Below are 18362 nucleotides of genomic sequence, written 5' to 3' on the forward strand. Positions count from 1 at the left end.
TCCTTTATTCTGTATGGAGCCATCAAATTCAGCAAGTACTTCATTCACATTGTTTCCCTTGCTCATTATCAAAGGACCAGAGGGTCCAGAAGGCCTCCGACTATTGCCAGAAGCATATAAAAAAGCCAGTGCTTCCTTCTCAGTTTCCATCTAGAATGGCATTTTAGTATGTACTGCTTTCTCTCCAGGGCCTTTTCTCCCTGTTTTGAAGTTTTTGATTTTGTTTTTGGTTAAGACCCTTAAGTGTGAGCTCTGTCCTAAAGAGTGCAGCCACAGCCTCTTTGTCTAGATACCTTGCTATATATACAGTTAGGCTTATCATAACCAAGTACTAGATTATCAGATTCTGGCAGTGTGGTATACAAGAAGCCAAACGAAGGCATATTTTCTTTAAAAGATGATTTTTCTACTAAAGAACTATTGCTCAAAGACTATTTTAAATCATGTTATTAGAACAGCATATAATTTAGACATTTGGTTGGATTTTTAATTCCTCCTGTGTATGATGAATTCTTGGTTTGCTAAGATGCAGACAGGTGAGGGCTGTTCTTTTAACATGTTCACACCTGTGGAAAGTAGATGCATGAACAGGTTGCTATGTATGTTAAAGTTGCATTTTTTCCATTGTGATATTTTATCTCTTCAGGCTTCCTCATTTGGATATGTGGGAGGAATTCTTTCATGTCATGTTGAATATACCAGATTGTTATCATCTGCCATCTTTGGGTTTGTTGAGACAAAAACTGAAGATATTATTTGAACAACAGTATTCCAACAAGATTAAGACCCTACGTAATCGGCTAATTGTGCTGCTCTCAGAATATAAGCGGTTGAGAAAATAAAATATGGATATGGACCTTATCCAAAAACACTTTGTAAATTTAAACTCCCTCCCACATTGAATCCTGTTTTTTTCACACTTTTATTTATGTATGTTCAAAAAAATAAAGTCCATAAGATACACCATGTGTTGTTATAAATATTCTAATGAAATTGACAAAGGAGACCCATGTGAAGCAGGCCAATCAGTTGGGTTGCTCTTTGTGTACAAGTTTTCATGAGAATGATTCAAATTTAAATGCCTTCTAGAAATCACCTTTCTAAACATTGACCAGAAGGACAGATATGCTACATTTAGTTAGCATATCTTGGATTAGTTTTCATTATGGCACTTTCAGACAAAATTTGTTTTTGTTGATTTTTCTCCCCCATCCTTCTGACCTGTTCGTACTCTTAACACACCCTCCCCCCCATAGCTTACTCTGCTTTCATGTCTCATCTATCTGTGTCCCTTCCTCAATATCTCTTTTCCTTCTCAAGGTCTTTTTAGTTTCAAAGCTACCGTTACTGTTGGCCCCACTTATCTGCATATAAACATAAGTTAGGGTCTGCACATTGAATATGCTATATATTTACCCCCATCTGAAACAGCTGGGAAACTTTTTCCTCACTGTGTGCAGTCTCTTCATTCTGCTGATAGTTTCTTTTCCTATGTTACTGGAGTTCTATTCAGAAAGTTTTTGCCTGCATCTATGTTTTGTTGCTTTAGTTTTGCTTTGCTTTTGGTTTAAAATAGGGTCTCTTTAAGTAACCCTGTCTGGCATGGAGCTCATAGAGATTTGCCTGCCTCTGTCTCCCAAGCGCTAGGAGTATCTGCAACTAACTCCCATGGTAGTTATGCCAGGGTCCACAAGGCCCTGTTCCTGTGCCACTGCCACATATATGAGGCTTTTGACTTGTTTTGGCAGGTAAATAGCATTTCACTCTAGTCTTGATTTTTTTTGTTGTTGTGGGTGGGTTTTTTTGTTGTTGTTGTTGTTGTTGTTTGTTTTTTGTGGGTTTTTTTTTTGGTTTGTTTTTGTTTTCAAAACAGGGTTTCTCTGTGTTGCCCTAGCTGGCATGGAGTTGAGAGATCCACCTGCCTCTGCCTCTGCCTCTCAAGTGCTGGGGTTCAAGGCATTTGCCACCACCACCCTGCATCATATTATTGTCTATATGAAAGCAGTGTGTATCGTGTGTCATTCCTGTTTTTGCCATATCTTTGTGTTAATGGTTACTACCTAGAAAATGATGTTAAATAATGGTGCAATGCTCCTGGACAGTCTACTTCAGTGGGAAACCTTCCTATGTTTAACTATTAAACTACAAGATACTCTCAATATGGTTATTTTAAATTAGTATCTATTGATACTGTTGGTTTTCTTGCCTGAATTTCCATCTGTATTGATCCAGCTGTATACTAACCCCCTTTATTAATGACATTTGCACTGCTCTGAAAGGTCAGTGCGTGTGCAGTAGGGGATCCCAGACAAACCGGTCTCTCCTGGACTCTGTCAGTCAAGGCAACATTAGAGAAAAGCCTCCATTGTATTGTAACTGCCAGTGTATTTTAAATTTGCCTTGATTTAGGACTTTTTCTGTTCTATAAAACTTACTGAAACTACCTCTATTTTTGAACATGGAGTTGGAGTACCCTAAATCTGTATTCCCAAGCCATGGGCACTCATAATGGCTCCAGAATAAACTTCCCTTAAAATGAGAGCTGTGGTTATTGCATTGACACTGGTAACATGGAAGCTGATTACATAGTGACTTGATAACATGTGTACTGGGACAAACAAAATATTAAAGGCAATTGTCTATATTTGTTCATTTATAATGTGTCATTACAAATTTTCTCTTCGTTTATCATTTTAAAATCAAGTTAGCAGAAAGCTTAGTTATTCAGCTGCTTAGGAAAACGAACAGAAACAGATGACACCAACTCAGCTATGATACAAGGCAATGTCAAACAAGAAATGTGGAAGAAATGCGGAGCCTATCCAGAAATCAAGACAGTCTTTTTTATTATTTTTATTATTTCTGCCTCCTCCCCGCCACTGCCTCCCATTTCCCTCCCCCTCCCCCGATGAAGTCCCCCTCCCTCATCAGCCCGAAGAGCAATCAGGGTTCCCTGACCTTGCAGCCTGCTGCTCCCTTGTCTTACTCACGCTTGGGGCGGGTCTTATACCAGCACTGCTACATTTGATCCTTTCGCCTTTCCGTAGTTCACTCTACGTTCCTCCTTGCTACAATGGCGGACGTGTCAGAGAGGACGCTGCAGGTGTCCGTGCTAGTGGCTTTCGCCTCTGGAGTGGTCCTCGGCTGGCAAGCGAATCGGCTGCGGAGGCGTTACCTGGACTGGAGGAAGCGGAGGCTGCAAGACAAGCTGGCGACAACTCAGAAGAAGCTGGACCTGGCCTGAGCGCGCGCGGCGGCCCAAGCCCTCCGGGTCCTCACTCCCCAAGTCCCACGCGGTGAGCCGGTGAGCCGCGCGACCCACACGCCCGGGAGAGTCGCCTTTGCACGGCTTGCAGAAATGTGGTTGGTTCTTAGACCTCAGAGAAAATAGTTTGGTCTTCTCTAGATACTTACTCTTCGGGTGTTACAGCGAATGTTTTACCACGTGCGATGCGTTGCACCGTAACATTTAACTTCGGAATGGAAAATACTAGGCAGAAAAAGGGGGAGGGCGGGACAACTGTGAAGTATTTCACGCCCCAGCCCACCCCACCCCCGAATTCATTTTTAATGTGGCTTTGAAGTTTTTGCAACAATTCTTTTTTTTTTTTTAATATTTACTTATTATGTATACAATATTCTGTCTGTGTATGTCTGCAGGCCAGAAGAGGGCACCCGACCTCATTACAGATGGTTGTGAGCCACCATGTGGTAGTCCGGAATTGAACTCAGGACCTTTGGAAGAGCTGGCAATGCTCTTAACCTCTGAGCCATCTCTCCAGCCTGCAAACTTCAATTCTAAATCTTAAGTTGTTGGTAGAAAAAGTGGATGTCAGTAGCCTTACGTTTCATAGCTATCTGTAGTTTTCTTATTATTCGTGGTTTACCGTCACAGTACAGTAATTTGAATTTAAAGATTGTGTGTTACTGATTTTTTTTTCTTTCTTTTTCAACAGCTTGTCGAAGATGGATAAAAAGCACTGGAAAGAAAGCATTTCTTCTTGCACTTTATGAATCTATTTTTAAAATAAAAAGATTAAACAACCTTGAATCTTTTCCCTCCTCACAGAGGAAATGAATATTTTGCCTACCATTCAGTTTGCTGCAGCAAAAGATCTGGAGCCTGAAAGTAGAGGCCTTAAGGAATCTTTCACATCCTCGGTACAGCCTGGAGGCAGCTCTGATCCAGGGACCATTCTGTGTTCTTTTTCTAGATGTAGTCAGAAAAGATAGGAGCTATGGCAAATGACTGAAGTAAACATTATAGATATTTGCACTTTGAAGAATGAACATTTAAGATATTTTCACTTTGAAGAATGAAAGTTTACTGCAAACGTTGAGTGTAAAAACTCTTTATGTCTAAACGTGGAATGTATGTGTGAAAGAGAAACCTTTGAGTAGAGCTTAATGATAAACGCCAGTCATAACAAGTGCCCAAGTTCCGGGCTATTTATTTATAAGATGCATTTCTGATGTGCTGTCCTCATTTTTAAGAAAATCAGTTTTGAGGTAACCCAGACCCAGAAAGACAATTAGCATATGTACTCATAAGTGGTTTTTAAACAAAGCAAAGAAAACCAGCCCACAAATCACAACCCCAGAGAACCTAGACAACAAAGAGGACCCTAAGAGAGACATACATGGATCTAATCTACATGGGAAATAGAAAAAAACAAGATCTCCTGAGTAAATTGGGAGCATAGGTACCATGGAAGAAGGTTGAGGGGGAGGGGAGAGGCAGAGAAAAAATGTAGAGCTCAATAAAATCAATAAAAAATAATAAGCAAAACAAAAGAAAATCAGTTTTGTGTCTCAGCACTTTAACATAAGAAAGTTCATTCTTCAGGAAAACTCCACTGCCCATTTTTCTAGGGTTATTGTGCCTTTTTATTTCTAACTTTGTTCTTATTCTGTGAGTCCATCAAGGGCTGAGACATTGGCTCTTAGAGCTCCATCCTGTTTAGTTGGCTGAAGCTTTTTGGTCAATATTCCTCACCGAGACTTAGTTGAGGATCTTTGTGGTAGAGTAAGTAGGAAGGTGATGGTATTCATCTGTGTGGGGACCAGAAGTGCCTGTCTACATTGCACTCTGCCTTTTCTTTCTCCTCATGTATGTGGAGTATGTGCCTTTATGTACATACATTCACATGTGTACGAGTGCATGTGTGATTATGTATGTAGGTATAGACCCAAAGTTAGTCAGAGGGACTGCCACTCCACTTGGCACATACATAGTCACTTTTGCAGCAGGCATTTTAACCACGGATCCATCTCTCCAGTCCTCCCCTTCTTTAACCAGAGTCCCTCACTGAAGCTGGGAATTTGTATTTGGCTGGCCTGGTCTCAGCATTTGTGTTACAGACTGCCCTGTCCACCTCATCTTTTTACCTAAATGCTGGGTGTTTGATGCCAGATCTTCCACGTGTAGTGGGCATTTTCCTAATTGAGCTCAAAAGGCTACATGACTGGGAGGCCTTGCCCTTGTCCCCCATTCCCACTTCCTTGCTAAAAACCGTTAGATTATATTCCTAAAGCTAGCCACTAAGGTCTATTCCCTTATTTGGTTACTTTCCCCTGAGACTACCTACCATGATTCAGCTATCAAGTATTAAAGTCCAGCAGCAATCAAAAGCCCCCTTTAACATGCCAGTCAAAATTGAACGCCTCATCTCAACATGCAGTTTCCTCTTTTTATCCTTACAAAGTGCCAATTGCCAATGGGCCAAGTCTGTCTCCTCTCTAACCAGAGGCAGTAGTCCTTCGTCAGTCCTGTGTTCTCCCCCCCCCCAGGACAAATACCCCTCCCTTTTCCTCTGAGAACTTCATCTGATACAGGTCCCTTTAGAACCATCTCTCCAGCCCCAGGGTAGGGGAAGTTTTGTAGTCTTTGAGGCTTAGTTGGTGTATGTTTCATTTTGTCCCAAACTGAAAATTCTAGGTTAAACTGAGTTGTGACTGGACCAGCTCTGCCTCGGCCTGTTCCTAGAAGACCTGGTATTTGCAGTAGTTTCTGTTATTTTAAATTTTATCTGTATGAGTTTTACCTGAGTGCATGCCTGGGTACCGTATGCATGCCTTGTACCTGTAGAGGCCAAAAGACAATGTCAGATCCCCTGGAACTGGAGTTACAAAGTGGTTACAACCTACCATGTGGATGCTTGGGATTGGACCCAGGTCCTCGGCAAGAGCAATTAATACTCTTAACCATCGAGCCATGCCTTTTCTCATTGCTTACATGCAGCATCTAGATACACTCCTCCTTTTATGTGTCACCTCTGGGCATCCCTCTCTAAACATGTTGGTGTCCTATGCCATGCTAATCTTATTTCCTGATACTACCTATTTGTGTTGTTACGTCCTGTATGTCCCTAACCTTGTAGTGGACCGTTCCCCTTCGACATTACTTGTGTCAACATTTCTTTTCCTTCTACCTTCTCTGAAATGTATGAGGTTCCCTCCTCTCCCACACGGGAAAACTGTCTTCCATGAAGATGGTACCTCTGTCTTGGTCAAACTGGAATCAGTAAAGTAGGAGCCAGAAGGCACAATAATAGTCGGATACCTTGAGAATAACATACCAGATCGCCCACTGGTGAGCCTGGATCATCACTATTCCTAAGTCCTGGGTTGCTGTAGTGGATTTTGGGAATTGAATGTAGAGGGTTGAGTCTCACTCGGGAAATGCCACCACCTTTCCTGTGAGTGAACAAAATGTAGGGACTCTTGAGAAATATCTATTTGCCCATAGGCTTGCTGCACAAGACAGAATCGCCACCCCCATAGAATTCAGGGTGGATCACATGAAAACTCTGGAGAGACACCAGCAATATCCCAAAAGGCAAGAATTTAAGACCACCTCTGGGCCAAGTGTGATGGCACACGCCTTTAATCCCAACACTAGGGGGAGGCAGAGCGGCAGGAGAATCTCTGTGAATTCAGGGCTACACAGTAGGCTATTTCGAAAATAAAACCGCCTATAGGGTTACAGCATGCAGCGAAACCACGAGTCCCACAAATGCCACAGGAAAGCTCTCGCAGCTAAGGAGTTTATTATGATTAAACTATTTTAAGAACTCGTTTCGCATGCGTCGGAGAGCTGTATAGAACAGAGAATAGTACGAGGTCGTGATAGGGACGAGACGCCCAGTCTGGGACTCCGAGGTACGTCTCCATCCCTAGGAATCCAGAGCAGTTGTTTTCAGGCAGTTTAGCGAATCCCGTGGCGCTGAGTGGCGGCGCGGGCTGATAGCGTCATCTATCTGAGCTCACGCGTTGGTTTCCCTGGCAACCGGTGTGGTCCCGCCGGCGGCGCCTAGGCCGATGCTCGCCCGGCGGCCGCGGGACCCGCTGCAGGCGCTAAGGCGCCGTGGGCAGGAACTAAAACTGCAGGTAGGTGTCGGGGAGAAGGGCTCCACATCCCAGCCGCTCGCCAAGACCCGAGCGCCCGGCGGCAGAGTATTAACCCCGGCCCCCGCCGGAGACAAAACCTCCAGAAAGCCTGTGAGTCAGCTAACGACTCACCAGCCCCCAGCCCCCTCTCATCCTTCCCGCCCGAGTCTAAACTATCCTGTTCCACCCCAGTCCTGCGCCACTCCTTTGAAAGTCATCACTTTCTCAAAGGCAAGTGTAACAGGTGTCAACGAATAGACTTAATACCTGAGGTCCGATAAACGAGCCAAGGACAGGATATTGGTAACTTAAGAAAAGTTAATTTCAAAGGAAATCAAGCACTTACAAAAGAGGTAAGATCTCAAAGATTTTACGTCAAAGCTCAGTGCTGGAGAAGACGTGATGGAACAGGCGATGCTCTGGTGTATAAGCTACATTTCTGGACAGCAGTTTGACAAGATACAGCAAACATTGATTCTCCTAGGCTGGCTGATTACATTTCCAGGAATCTACCATTTGTCATAATTTAAAACTGGGATGAATATATAAAAGTGTTCACCACATTTTTTTTTGCTTATAATGGGAAAAAACGGGATATGAATAAATGATCAGTGTTAGGGGATGGATTAAGCTAATCCATAGACGAATTATTGTTATACAGGGCTTCTCAGTTCTTGTCTTGAGGGGAAGGGCTTAGTGGCAGGACTCAACACTTACGCAGAAGTCTGTATAGCAAAATAAAGCATATCCTTCAGAGAGACTGGAGAGGGCCACAAGAGCCGGAGACCAGCCTGGGCTTCTCCCACTGGAGATTGTAAACAAGTTTTAATTGATGTTGATGACATGACCCTCTTTCTCTCCTGAATCATGGCTGACTAGACTCTCGTTTTGATGATGATTCTGTAGAAATGCCCATGTGTGGGGGTGGGGAATGTCAGAATCACAATGGAAGCGTTATCAGTAAGTCTGATTTTTTTGGAGGACGGGGCACTTTGTTCTGGTCCGTGTGTGGCAACTGAGAAAGTGTTGTGGCCTCCTTGGCTCTGTTACAACGGGAACAATCTAACTGCAGCTTCAGAATGTTTAACCACAAAAGGGCATTCTGACTGCCAGGAGACACAGCTACCAAGACAAGGCTGCAGTTTCCCTTGGTGATGTCATTTCCAATTCCTTATCGACTTAGTACTGTCGGGTGGAATCTGATAGTGCTGTGAAGAGATTTTTGCTAGAGCTTTTAGGGTTTGGGAGTAAATATTTGTGGTAAGATAGCAAGTTAGAAGAAGAATCTAAGGAGCTGGAGAGATGGCTCAGTGGCTGAGAAAACTGGCTGCTCTTCCAGAGGCCCCTCATACAGTTCCCAGCACCTGCACGGTGGCTCACAGCTGTCTGACTCCTGAGGAGCTGATGCCTGATTCTTGCCTCTGAAGGCACCAGGCATGCCTGTGATACACAGGCACACATGAAGGCAAATACTCATACACATAAAATAAATAAATATGAAAAGGAAAAAGAATGTAAAATGGAATACACGCTATTTCAATAACATTCGCTATGTATAGTAGACAAACAGATATAGAAGGAAGCAGGACAGAATAGTATATTGGGCAAACTGCTGATGGTTATTGTTTGCCTTTATATAATTTTTTCAAGATACTAAATTCCTGTTACTATTAAAAATAAGAACCAAGGAAAGGGGGAAATGCTGTGATTATATTATAATCTCAAAAAATAAAAGAAGTAATAAAATAACCAAATAAATTACAATTAATGGATTGTTCATTTGTTTTCAGAAATTCTTATTTTATCTTAGTTTGATTATGTAGCTCCGGCTGATCTGGAACTCAGTAGATAGACCTGGTTAGCCTTGAACTCACAGAGATCCTCCAGGCTTTGCCTCCTGAGTGCTGGGATTAAAGGCATGTAGTCTATTACCAAGAATTTTTTTCACTAAATAATTTATTTAATAATCTCTAACAGATTGAGAGACTTACTGGAGTTTACGAGTCACACAGTTTTGGGCTTTTGTTTTAAAAGTGCACAATTTTGTATGTTTTCATCATAAAGAAATACTTTTGAGAATATAGATATGATTAACCTGAACTTCAATGTTTATGTGTATTTAAACATCATCCTTAAATATGTATGTTTTCACTCTAGAGGCAGTGGGACCCGGGAGAATGGAGCCAATAACTCAGGTGGACTAAAGTCTCATGCCATAGCCAACTTCATTCAGAACATCAGACAGTTTATACTCTGGGGGGGTTCGGAAAGGTCACGTGAGGAAAGTTCTCAGGAGTTCAGGCTGTACACAATCACAAGGACAAGCTGCACCTGGAGAAACGTGTTTCCATAGAGGCCTTTGAATAACCAAAGCTGAAATCGATTCACTCCTAGCCGCTACTCCTGGGAGGAGCCTGAGAACACATTCCAAGAGTAACTCCAACAAAACCAACTGTCAGAGACACCGCTTGGATAGTCCAAGCTGTGATTTTGACGATAGAGTATTTGGCCTCCTCCTCTAATGAGGCAACACGGATGATTAGGGTGTGGACCCCGGAATCATCTTGTGCTAAGAGGAACTTAATACCAGGGTCAAGGGCACGGGCAAGTGAACCAGCATGTAGGTTCATTACCAGCCAGGTGGTGGCTTATGGCCAAGGTTCCCCTGGACATAGTATCCTCATATGTCAGTTAGGAAGACAGTGAGGGCAGAGTAATTGTGATTTTCCTCTCTGTTGTTTGAGACATTTAGGGTATGAGTGTAAACTGAGATCTTCCATTGAGCCAGAAAAACCATCCTGTGTCATATGAGTCATGAGGAGTAACTCATCTTTTCATAAGGATATCTTTATTTGTTTTCATTCTGATTTGGCCTACATGGCCGAAGCTGATTAGACCTGCGCAGCCAGAGGCAGAAGCAGCAGGCTTCTGGCAAGTCTTATTTCCCAGCATGCGACTTACTTTGCTGGGATGACCTGTGCTCCATTCAAGGGAACTTCTTGAGCATGGACGTCCTGCCATGCAAGTGTATTATAAATAGAATTCATTTAACTTAAACATTCAATTTTTCATAACCAATTTTATTTACCATATTTTAAATAACATTTTACATTAAACAAACTTTTTTACAGCATTAATAAATCATTTATTTTTAAATATTTTGCTAAATGCTGAGAATTTCGATCATCCCCCAATTCCTTCAGTTCCACCCCTTCTTCTCTACCGACACAACTTTGTGTTCTCACTGCATTAAACAAACTTTTAAGTTTATCTCAAACTTGTTTGCTGTTGCCATACTTGCTTTAGGCTTAATTTTGACAACACACAGAACACTCTGTGATGGGAGATAAAATTGGTCTCTACCTCCAAGCTTGTTTCTGGAAACGAATTACATTTGTAATAAGCATGACTGACCATTAATTTGTATATTTTAATTATCTTCAACAATATATGATAAGTTAGTAACTTTTATAAGATTGAAATTTTATAACTATCTGTTATAAAGTTTGAACCTTAAAAATTTTAATTCTTGAACTTTAGCCATAAATACAGTCCACAGAGAGACTGAGGACCTCATTGCTATGATCTTTTTATAGTGCGCACTTATAAAATGCCAGTTTTCTTATATGACTCAGTTTCACCAAATAGCTAAAGCTTAACAAAGATAGCAAAACTATCACGGTTTTTTCTGTATGACCCAGTTTTAAAACAAACCATCTTAGGAGCCTGGTGCCGCATCCTTAGTAAAAGGGGATACAATGATAAGTAGAAGGACATCACATGATCACCTTAACCAAGATGGTGGTAAAGTTACACAGCAGGTTCACTTCCTGATGAGGTCACCAACCAAGTTGGCTGCAAGCCATCACTCCAAGGTGAGCCTGTTAGGACTCCTTATTTAAACAAGAGTTTAGATGAAACTTTTTTCTTCTAAAACGAGAGTTAAAGCCAGGTTACATACCATAGTATGCTATAGCAAATCAAGATTCTCTAAACATCCTCCTTAAAGCACAGTCAATGAACTTAGAATTCCTCAAGTACAGAAAGTTAAAGTCTCACCAAAAGTTTTAAAGATAGTAAACAAAAGTACGGAAAAGTGGGGAGAATTCAGAGTTACTCACCTTGCCGCTTGTAACCTTCCAGGAATGCAGTGTTCCTTTCCCGGCTGTTCTGGGTTCCTCTCTTTTCCCTGTCACAGAATCAGGTGGCCTCCCTGACCGAGGATAGAGGCTTTGGAGGAAATTTAAAAACAACAACAAAACTTGGATCTGGAGTAGATGGGCCAAATTCCAACTCCAGACCCAAGCTTCTCAGTAGAATTAAACGCATGAAACAATTTTTTGATATTATCCATACCCAAAAGACATTTGAATCTTTCTTTGTAAGACTGACCTGGTGACATACATCTCCATAGCTGTTTGTATGTGTCTGCAGATGGACAGACAACTTGAGGTGCTTTTACCCCTTAGCTCTTACAAGCAAGATGCAAGCAGGATTTTCCAGGCTTGAGAAGACAGACATAGAAGTAGAGGAGAAAAAGCATAAGGCAAAAGAATTCCATGTTATCTCAGGAATAATTGTAAAGATGCAAGTTTGGAGGCTCAGCTGAAACAGTGGCATTTGGGCTCTGGGTGTGGTTTTAAGCCAGAGCCTTGAGATAGATTTACGTGAGCTGGGAGTTTTGTGGGGGAGGAGGTCTTGCCCACACTACCATTCTGTTTTATGGAATTGTTTAAATCAGTTTAGATACTGAAATTCAAAAGTTCCAAATTTGGGTCAGCAATAGGCATTTGCCCAAAGTATATGGAGCCAGATTTCCATTGAAAATTGAAGGAGAATTGCCAGTTTCAATTCTATAGGAAATTTGGAATGGATGAGGGACCCAAGCAAAAACGGATCAATATCCAATCACTCAGAGCATCCTCCACACCTGGGAAGGGGTTGTCAGTAAGGTGAGAGAAAAAGGGAAGAGACAGAGAGTGGAAAGAAAAGACAGAGCCAGGGAGGCTTGGTCATGGGTGACCTTGAGTGGCTAGTAGGTCGCTAACCTGGATTTCCTAACCGGGGTTTCGGGCATCATTATGTTAGGTGATCTAAAGCAGCTGTAGAGCCATGGAAGGTGGAAGGATCGACTTGGACTGGTCTTAGGCGGGACCATGCTTATTCACAGCTAGGGGGCATCTTTGTCATTCATGTGTGCAGATGGCCAAAGGCCTACAGAAGAAGATGGCACGGGCCCACGTCAAGATGGAAATAACTTATGCAGGCCACAGGGGAAGCTGGGGAATGTGATCTTTCAGCAGGAAACTCTCAGTTGCTATTTTCAGGATTATTTGATCAGGAGACAGATTGGCTCAGGACACCTACTCTTTAAATTATATATACATATATATAATTTGTGTATGTGTGTGTGTATATATATGTATATATATATATATATTTGAGATTATAATTTCCCTTTCCTTCACCCCCATCCTCCCGGGTACCACCATCACCCACTTCTACCTCTACTATCTTTCTTTCTTTGCCTCTTTTTCTTTAATCATTGTTACGTCTGTGAGTGTGTGTGTGTGTCCCTAAATATATAAATACAGCCTACTCAGTCTGTATTATGTTACTTGCATGTATACATTTTCAGAGCTGACCATTTGGTATTAGATGGCGTTGGTGTGCTCTTCCCTGGAGACAAACTATTCCTCCATCTCCTCGCATTCCTTAGTTGTCTGTAGTTCTTCATAGTTCTAGGGTTGAGGCTTCTGAGCTTTACCCCTCTCACATCAGCATGTAGGTGCAGGGGTTGTGTTGTTGTGTATCATTTGGAACAGGGCTTCACAACTCTGTGTTTTTATCTCGTGGTTTTCTGTAATGGTCTTTTTGTTGGAAAGAAGAGTCTGTGGTGAGGGTGAGAAGCCCTTTTACACTGTGTCTGGGAAGGACGTGTTGACAGTGTTGATTAGTTTTGCCGGTTCCCACAGCAATACCTGAAGGGAAAACCTGGTATCCACAGAACACAGAATCATCTGTTATTTGGGCCATGCCTTTGATGATGGCCCTGTCACTGGGGGTGAATTTTAGTAGCGCTCTGCTGGGCACCAAACACCAAGAATGAAGAGGGAGTTAATATGATTTTATGTCTTCCCCTCCCCAACACTGCCTTCCCCACGTACTCTGTAGAAAAGCCGAGGAACTTGTGCCTCTTTGTGGGTACTTAACAAAAAAGAAGTTTTCGTGAATTACTAGGTCAAGAGGAAGTCCTGGTACAGTCAAGACCGTGAACCTTACTTGGCAGTAAGGAATAAACCAATGCATACGTAAGAAACACCTCAAAAGAACGGGACCCAGGAGGCTTACACAGAGCCAGGCTCGCCAACTCCCTTTACAGAAATGTCTGTGAGCGGGGCAACTCATTTGCAGTGGGAAAGTGAGCAGGTTTGTCTCAGGAGAAAGGCAGTGAAGATCTATTAGGGAGGAAATAAAGTCACTGTTGAGGGCTGTTTGTCATGATAAGGTTTGGTCTTCTAAAGCAAACACATCTGCTCAGGTGCATCAAATGTGGGCTTCAGATCTGGGCATCTCCATGTGTGAATTTTGCATTAAGCAGTGAACTCTAGTTAGTGAGGCCAGTGGTATATTAGTCGAGGAAAGTGTATTGGTGACTTGCAAGGACAAAAAAAAAACCTGGATAGATAAAGCAAACAGGCATAATAAGATGTTAATGACAGAATCCAGGTAGTAGTATTTGCTATAAAATTCTACTTTATTGTATGCCCATGTTCAAAACTGTTCTTTATACATTAGGGGAAAGATGATTAGAATTCTGTTTCTTAAGGCTATGCAGTAGTTGGCACGATGTCTTAAATTGTCTCTATTTGTCACAGGTTGATAGTTTGGTTACTGAAAGCCAACTGACAGGTGCTCTGGAACCGAGTAAAAGAAGAGATATTTACCAAAGGTAATGTGTGCTGCTCATGTGCTCTTTCTTTCTCTCTCTCTCTCTCTCTCTCTCTCTCTCTCTCTCTCTCTCTCTCTCTCTCTCTCTCTCCCCCCCCCCCTCTTGAATTTTGAGGAAGAAGCCTTGTCTGGCTCAAACCGGTTGAAAGCCCCTCCCCTTACCCAGGAGCAGCTGAAAATGTCTAATGGGCATCAGAGGACCCAAAACTCACTCTCAGGTCCTGCTAATGCAGCCCTTTTCTGAACCTGTGAAGAGCCCTGAAGGTTGCCTACATGCACACAGACCGCTGCAAACACAGACCGCCAGTTACTTAGGCTTCCCTTCCTTCCAATTGCCTTTCCCCACATCTCAGATCACCAATTAGACCCTATCTCCAGGAGGCTGGTTTAGTCCTGCGGCTCCACCCCCCAGTTCCCTCCCCCCATGGGCTTTCTCTGGACCAGTCTAGTCCGCATCATGCTCACAGTCACTCTGTCATTTCCACTTCCCTCCAGTTTCCTCGTTTCTTCCATTTTGTAGTTTCTTTGTACTTTCTGTTTTTTATTTGTAGATATAACTATGCCCTCCCCCCCATAAAATCAGCATAGACATCAAATCAATACAGTGGTTATCAGTATTCTGCACACCTTGTGATCTGAAGATAAAGCAGATGAATATACCATTCTGTATTTGTTGTAAAAATTACACAAGTGCCTGGTGCAAGCCCTGGGCTGATAGCAAGACCAGAGAAGGTTTGGTATTATTCTTGGGGCCAGAATCAGTTCTTTCACTAGTGTGTATTATGGAATAATTGAGTTGATCACACATGACTTGTTAAAATGCCCAATCCCAGCTAATTTAAAGATCAGTGGCCGTGCACAAATCACCTGTGGCTCATATGTCTCGCTCCTGTACTGGGGGGTGTATGAGCTCTACCACTGAGCCATATCCCTGACCAGTTTGTGGTTTTAGTCATTTTTGCAGGTTTTGAGACCAGGGAGTTCCATGTGTTAAGTATAAAATACACCGAGCAACACCCCCAACCTGTTGTGGCTGTTATTGACATTTTATACTGACTTTTAATCCTAAAAGAAAATGTCCATCAACTGAAATACAGTGCTGTAACAAGGTGAGGGTGTCTCCTGTACAGGACAGCTACCTGTGACACTTCTTTCTCACCAAAGCAGAATGTTTCTGTTATGCCCAAATCCATGGGTCCCACAAAAGCCAACAAAGGAGAGACCAAGTCCCATATGTAAAAGCAAAGAGCCTTTATTTTAATCAAGTTTGCAAACTCGGCCTCTTCGCATGTCCAACATAATATCCAGAGAGCCCTGAGCTCAATTAGAATTGGGTTTTTATAGTAGCAAAGGTGGGGGTGAGGGGTCTTTTAGGTTCAGGACCCCTGATTGGCTGACATTTGTCTAGGGTTGTCCTGGTGAAGTGCTGGCAGGTGTTTCTATCTACAGTGCTTGGAATGCCAGGAATTTCCATTCATGGTCTGCTCTTGGGGGGGGGGGGCGGGTAATCTTGATCTGCTAGGCAATGTCTCAGGGTAAACTATTGAGACTCCAGACTCCATTTAAATTTATCCATGGCCAGAGTCCTAGGTGATAATGGTTGGAAGTAAAGGACATCCTTTCTGCCCAGACTTAGATTATCATGGCTGGCCCCCACAATTTCAGCCCTGAGATAGATAATGTCCTGTAAAGGGGTCTCTTTTGCCCTGCATGGCTCGTCCTTTCTCTGACGAGCACCAGTACAACGCAGCTGAGCTGCTAGCTACCCCAACCCCGTCAGCCAGCTGCCTTCAGAACTGATCAGTTGCCAGGTGGTGGTGGCGCACACCTTTAATCCCAGCACTAGGGAGGCCGAGGCAGGCGGATCATTGTGAGTTTGAGGCCAGCCTGGTCTACAAGAGCTAGTTCCAGGACTCGCTCCAAAGAAACACAGAGAAACCCTGTCTCAAAAAACACACACACCAAAAAAAAAAAAAAAAAAAAAAACCAAACAAAAAACCAGAACTGATCAGTTATCTACTGCAACAAGAGAGATTCTGTCTGGACAGTCTCTTAAGTTTGATGACTACGTTATGAACTGATTGCTTGAGAACAATCTAAAAAGCAAGAAAGGGTCATTTGGTGAGACAGTGCTGACGAGCGCACAACGTGAGCAGACTTCACTTATGATGCCCAAAGAGTTTAAAAGATGATGTGTTATGTAATATTTCGTTTAAAAAGAAGAAGGGAGGGGGACTGACAGAGTCTGTGAATCCTACACTGGCCTTCCGGTCACTGTGCAGCTGAGCAGGACCATGAGTTTCAGCTCCTCCGTCACCACCTTCTGCGGTCTCTCTAGCTCCTACTCCTCCCCTTTCCCCCAAGATAAAATAATAATGATGAATAATGTGGAGGTGACAGCGGGGAAACTTTTCTAACTGTGTGTAAAAATATGGCTGTCAGTGGGTCAGTGTCGGAGTGGAGAGGGTAAGGACGGAATTGTGTTAGGACGAGGAGGCCTGTGTATATTTCATCCTCTGTCCAAGCCGCATACTCAGCACCATGCAAGCTTTCTTCGTCATCTTCACAATAGCACTGTGAGATGCCTGTTAATGGAAATGCGGAAGTCAAATTAGCCATTGAATAAGGAAGACAAGTGTTTGGGGGCGCAGAGAAATGCCAGTTCTGTGAGGGGAGGTGCTTAGCTGGACCCCGTGATGTTGGGCCTAGAACTTCCGCATAGCAGCGTAGCACAGATCTAGAAGAAGCACACCATACCTGGCAGTGTGACTTGTCCTCGTGACAGTAACTGTAAAAGCTGCTCGGGATGAACCTCTGGCATAGGAAGAATTACCCTAGGATATTGGCCTGAGGAGCCCAGGTTTGGTGACCTGGTCACAGTTCTCTAAAAGCCATTTGTCTTTGCTCGGGATAGTAACTTCAGCTGTCTTCATGTGACAAACCGTATTGTAGGTGAATAGTACATCTTGTTGTTCAGTGACTGAATGATTTCATGAAAATAATTGCCTAATTTTGACAATAGAGAACTGACTTATACTTTATCTTTTAAAAATTTTAGATGTATCCAGTTAAAACAGGCAGTAGATGAAAATAAAAATGCTCTTCAAAAATTAAGCAAGGTAAGTATGATAAATCACAAATATCTTTTATACAAATCCTTTGAGTGGGAATGAATTGCAGTTGGGCAGTTTCTGGGTTTGCATTAGAGATGAAGTCTAATGCAGTCAGCTCTGAATTGCTCCTCTAGTTTGCTTCTGTTGCTGTGATAAACATGACCAAAGCCAGCTTCAAGGAGGAAAGTTACCTAACTCAAGGTTACAGTCCGTCATCAGGGGAAGCCAGGGCAGGCGCTCAAGGCAGGAACTTGGAGACAGGACCCACAGAGGAATGCTGTAGATGCATTTTTCTTTGGCTGCAAGCTCGCAAACAATGATCCGGAGACTCGTTATTAATTATGAAAGCCTATAGCTTAGGCTTTCCCCACTAGCTCTTATAACTTAAATTAACCCACTTTTTCTAATCAATGTTTTACCACATTTTTTATTACCTTTCTTTCATTCTGTACCTCTGACTTGTTCTGTGTCTCCTGGTGTCTCCTCCAGGCTTAGCTTCATCCCCATTTCCTCTCTTTGTCTGGAAGGCCCACCTATTCTTCCTGCCTAACTATTGGCCATTTAGCTTTTTATTAAACCAATCACAGTGACACATCTTTACACAGTGTAATCAAATATCTTACAACAGAATGCTGCTCACGGGCCTGCTCTCAAGTTCACATCCAGCCCCCGTTCTTATACACAGGCCCACCTGCCTGGGCTGGGCCCTTCAACATCAATTCACAGTCAAGAAAAAGTCCTGGGGCTGGGGAGATGGCTCAAAGGTTAAGAGCATTGCCTGTTCTTCCAAAGGTCCTGAGTTCAATTCCCAGCAACCACATGGTGGCTCACAACCATCTGTAATGGGGTCTGGTGCCCTCTTCTGGCGTGCAGGCATACACACAGAAGGAATATTGTATACATAATAAA

At 42.8% G+C, this 18362-nt stretch overlaps 3 protein-coding genes across 6 annotated transcripts in view; all 3 read left to right on the top strand.

Moving 5' to 3' along the window:
* Nucleotides 1–963, top strand: part of Bub1 (BUB1 mitotic checkpoint serine/threonine kinase) — a 32451-nt gene extending 31488 nt beyond the window's left edge. Inside the window, exon 25 of the mRNA XM_050134385.1 lies at nt 647–963. Within this exon, the coding sequence (XP_049990342.1) occupies nt 647–842 (196 nt within the window). The 3' untranslated portion in view covers nt 843–963. The remainder of the gene's footprint in view (nt 1–646) is intronic.
* Nucleotides 964–3038: 2075 nt separating this feature from the next.
* On the top strand, nt 3039–4045 carry Mtln (mitoregulin). Of its 3 annotated transcripts, none has more exons than XM_050134413.1 (2): nt 3039–3363; nt 3957–4045. In XM_050134413.1, the coding sequence occupies exon 1, from the start codon at nt 3074–3076 to the stop codon at nt 3242–3244; it is 171 nt and encodes a 56-aa protein (XP_049990370.1). In that variant the 5' UTR covers nt 3039–3073; the 3' UTR covers nt 3245–3363; nt 3957–4045. The 3 variants fall into 3 exon arrangements, with proteins under 3 accessions (XP_049990370.1, XP_049990369.1, XP_049990368.1); XM_050134412.1 differs by having other exon boundaries at nt 3039–3304; XM_050134411.1 differs by having other exon boundaries at nt 3039–3296.
* A 3232-nt stretch (nt 4046–7277) lies between these two features.
* Nphp1 (nephrocystin 1) overlaps nt 7278–18362 on the top strand; it is a 54997-nt gene continuing 43912 nt past the window's right edge. For both annotated transcript variants that reach the window (XM_050134387.1, XM_050134389.1), the window contains exons 1-3: nt 7278–7389; nt 14268–14341; nt 17399–17459. In XM_050134387.1, the coding sequence (XP_049990344.1) occupies nt 7321–7389; nt 14268–14341; nt 17399–17459 (204 nt within the window). In that variant the 5' untranslated portion in view covers nt 7278–7320. The remainder of the gene's footprint in view (nt 7390–14267; nt 14342–17398; nt 17460–18362) is intronic.

The sequence above is a fragment of the Alexandromys fortis genome, unplaced genomic scaffold, assembly GCF_014885135.2.
Source record: "Alexandromys fortis isolate MF-2015 unplaced genomic scaffold, M_Fortis_MF-2015_v1.1 scaffold_6, whole genome shotgun sequence".
Classification (NCBI taxonomy): Eukaryota; Metazoa; Chordata; class Mammalia; order Rodentia; family Cricetidae; genus Alexandromys; species Alexandromys fortis.